General features: G+C 65.6%; 2 protein-coding genes across 2 annotated transcripts; one reads left to right on the forward strand and one right to left on the reverse strand.

Annotated features, from left to right (window-relative positions):
• MNEG_12754 (hypothetical protein) lies at window positions 1-1747 on the forward strand (the record flags this gene model as incomplete). Its single annotated transcript, XM_014038774.1, has 6 exons — window positions 1-96; window positions 336-425; window positions 634-699; window positions 935-955; window positions 1269-1412; window positions 1673-1747. 6 exons carry the CDS (start codon window positions 1-3, stop codon window positions 1745-1747), a joined length of 492 nt encoding a protein of 163 aa, XP_013894228.1.
• A 1079-nt stretch (window positions 1748-2826) lies between these two features.
• MNEG_12755 (hypothetical protein) lies at window positions 2827-3084 on the reverse strand (the record flags this gene model as incomplete). Its single annotated transcript, XM_014038775.1, has 1 exon — window positions 2827-3084. A coding segment is annotated over one exon (258 nt), but the record flags the coding sequence as incomplete, so codon positions are not given.
• Window positions 3085-3141: the final 57 nt, after the last annotated feature.

Consider the following 3141-nt stretch of genomic DNA (forward strand, 5'->3'; position numbering starts at 1 on the left):
ATGGCTTCTGCCGTGCGGCGTGACGGCATCGGGGCCCTGTACTGGGGCTTCTTCGCCTTCTGCATGGAGTCGTTCCCCTATGACATCATGGAACTGGTGAGAAGCTGGCGAGAAGCCGCCTCTGCTTCTCGATCTGCAATGGAACGCGAGCGCGGCTGCTTGCTTTGGTGAATCAGGCGGAGCTCGCGCGGTGCGGCGCGATGCAATGCTGCATCGGTGCCAAGCCGCGGATAAGCAGGCAGCTTTGCATTTGAGAGCGGGTGTTTGCTTGCAACCTGATTCCTGCTCCATGTCTACATCGCTTGAGGACTAACTGATTCACTGTCTGTGCGCAGGGAAGCTACGGCTCGATGCAGGACGCGCGGGAAGCAGCCCTAAAGCGGGACGACGCGCTCGGGCGCCGCCTGGCGGCCGTGCCCAGCCAGGTGCGCAGCTGGGCCCACCCATGCCCCACCCAAACACATGGCATGCTTCCTTTTACAAGTGCCTTCGACCAAACAACGACCTGCTTCTCCATGCATTCATGTAAACCCCACCTTGTCCCCAGCCCTGTGGACCCCAGCCCGTGCCGGGAAGGTGCCAAGCAGGTTCCTGATCCCTGCTTACCGCTCCTGACCACCCCGCCCGCCACAGGCCTTGGACATGGCGATCGGCGCGGCGTCTGGAGCAGCAGCGGTCGTCGTCAGCATGCCCTTTGACGTGAGCTGCCTCGGATGATTGCGCCCCTGCCGCAGCTGGCGTGGAGCGACCGCCTGCAAATCGCCCTCGGCCGGGAGGGTCTCCGAACACCCCGTGGCAGGCGCCGCTGGCAATAGCGTTGACACCGCGTCCTCCTCTCGCACCCAATCCCGTGATTTGCAACCCTATCAACCTGCCGCTGAAACCTCTTGCCCTCGCCTCGTGCCATGCACAACACTGCGCGCTGGCTTGGCAGGTCGTCAAGACTTACCTGCAGGTTGGGCGTATGTGAAAGCGTGGGGCAGCTGCTTCGTGTCGTTGGCCTGGGGATGCACTGCCAGCCAGTGGCCGCGTGTACAAATGCGTCGCGAGTCTCCACATGTGTGCGCTCATTGCAAGTCGGTGTGAGGTGCACATGGCAGCTGCTCGAGCCGCCCTTAGTGCCAGCCCTGCGTCGCTCGGCCGCCCAATTGCATCCACGGCTTGGTTTCGGAGCTTCGGGACGGCACCGGCCGCACACACCTCACCCTCCTCTCCCTCACTTAGCACGCAGCACCGCGCCCGCCGTCGCCGCCCCCACACACCGGCAGACCCACGGCTCCCAAGTCGCGGCCAAGGCGGGTGGCGGCGTCTGGGGGGAGGCTGTAGCGTTTGCGTCCACCGGCGCGAGCATGGTCCGGGCCAATGGCCCCGGCTCTCTTTTCGTGGGCCTGGCCCCGCGCTTGGTCCAGCAGGTGCGCCGCCAGGCGGCCGCGTGGCGGGGCGCGGCCTCATTCAGTGCCGGCGTCTCGCGGCTGCAGGGGCAGGGTCGGGGGCCTGCCCAACATCGCCCCGCCTTCTGGCTCCATTTGCTCGCAGCCTGTTCGTGTGTGTGTCCGTCATTTTGGCACGCCGTCAATTGCATGCAGCGCCCACGGCCAAGTTGTCCTTGGGGGATGTGCACTCAGACATGCCTCTGCCCTCCTGTCAATCCCCGACCCCACTGCCGCCTCAGGTCCCCAGCAGCACCATCTGCTGGTACGTGATAGAGCAGTGCAGGGAGCTGCTGGAGCCCTACACAAAGGCATGAGCAGCGGGAGCGGCTGGGCGGCGGAATGGGCCGCACACACAGCAGCCGCCTGGGCAGGCAGCCTCTCGGCTCAGGGCTGGCAGCAGAAGGCACGCGTCCCTCAGAGCGTGGTGCAGGGCTGGCCCTGCCGTTGCGTGCTCAGCGCCGCCGCGTTTCCCAGGCGCACCTGCTTGATTTGCAAGCGGCTGGCATTTGTTTCATTGCGGGCTGCCCAATGTTGCCTTATCTAGCACTGAATTCAATAGCTGGATGCGGCGCTGTAGGCAGGGCAACGCAGATGATGCTCCTCGCCGCAGCAGCCTTCGCTATGCTTGTGGCACATGCCGGCCGGCCCCCCACCATTATTGTGCTGAGCGTTGTGCTGAGCACGATTCTTTTTGCGGTGCCGCCATATTGTTGGCGCGCGCCCCATTTGTTCGCCGCTGAAAACGCCGGCACAGCGCACGGCCACGCGCTGCTGTAGCCACACGAGCGAGCGTGCAGAAACCGGCCTCTGCAGTGCAGCTCTGCGAGCCCGGCCGTCGCTTACAGCTGGCCTGCGCATTGCCATGCGCGACTCAAGGCCACGGCTGCGGCTTGCAACAAGTTTGAGCAAACACAACAGACTCTCATCAGCAAGTTGCGGCTGGGCTGCGCCGCATTTGCAGCAGCGCCGCGGGCGCGCATCGCTCGATCGCGGATTGCAGCATGCATGATACGGCCCTAAGCGTCTTGAGAAACAGGATCAGGCAGTCAGGGCAAAACCCCTGCTGCAAAGCCACAAGCAAGGCTTGTGGGGCTGTTGCTCCCTCATAGCCTCAGACACTAGGTTTGCACGTGTGCATAGCGCTGCTGAGGGTGGAACGATGATGGCAGACGGGCAAAAGGACTGGCGGCAGCCTGCCTAGTAAAGCAAACACGAGCTTGCGCAGCGCAGCACTCTTCAGTCAATAGGATGGTGAGTTGCATCCAAGGTGTATCACGGGAAGGGTAAGCATGCGAGGTGCGATTTCCATCTTTGAATCATCATCCTCCGAGGGTCCCCAAATCTCTCTCGCCCCAGCTCAACTCTCTTGTCGCAACGCGGCCCAGCCGCCCCTTCACCTGCCGCCCCGCCCGCGCCCCTTGGCCGCCCGCGGGGATCGCGCCGGCGCCGCCGCCGCCAGCGGGTCCAGCAGCAGCGCCGGCAGCGGCGCCCCCAGCGCGCCGCCGCCGCCGCCCTCGGCGCCGAGCCCGGCCGCGGCCGCAGCCGTGGGAGCGGCGGCCCCGTCCGCCCCCGGCGTAAACAGCCGCAAAGCCTCGTCCAGTACGCAGCCCACGCTGAGCAGCGACGCGTCGCGCCACGGCGGCGCGATGAGCTGCAGGCCGACCGGCAAGCCGGCGGGCGGGGGCGCGGCGGAGGGGGCCGGCGGGGG

Source organism: Monoraphidium neglectum (genome assembly GCF_000611645.1).
Source record: "Monoraphidium neglectum strain SAG 48.87 unplaced genomic scaffold scaffold03415, whole genome shotgun sequence".
Taxonomy (NCBI): Eukaryota; Viridiplantae; Chlorophyta; class Chlorophyceae; order Sphaeropleales; family Selenastraceae; genus Monoraphidium; species Monoraphidium neglectum.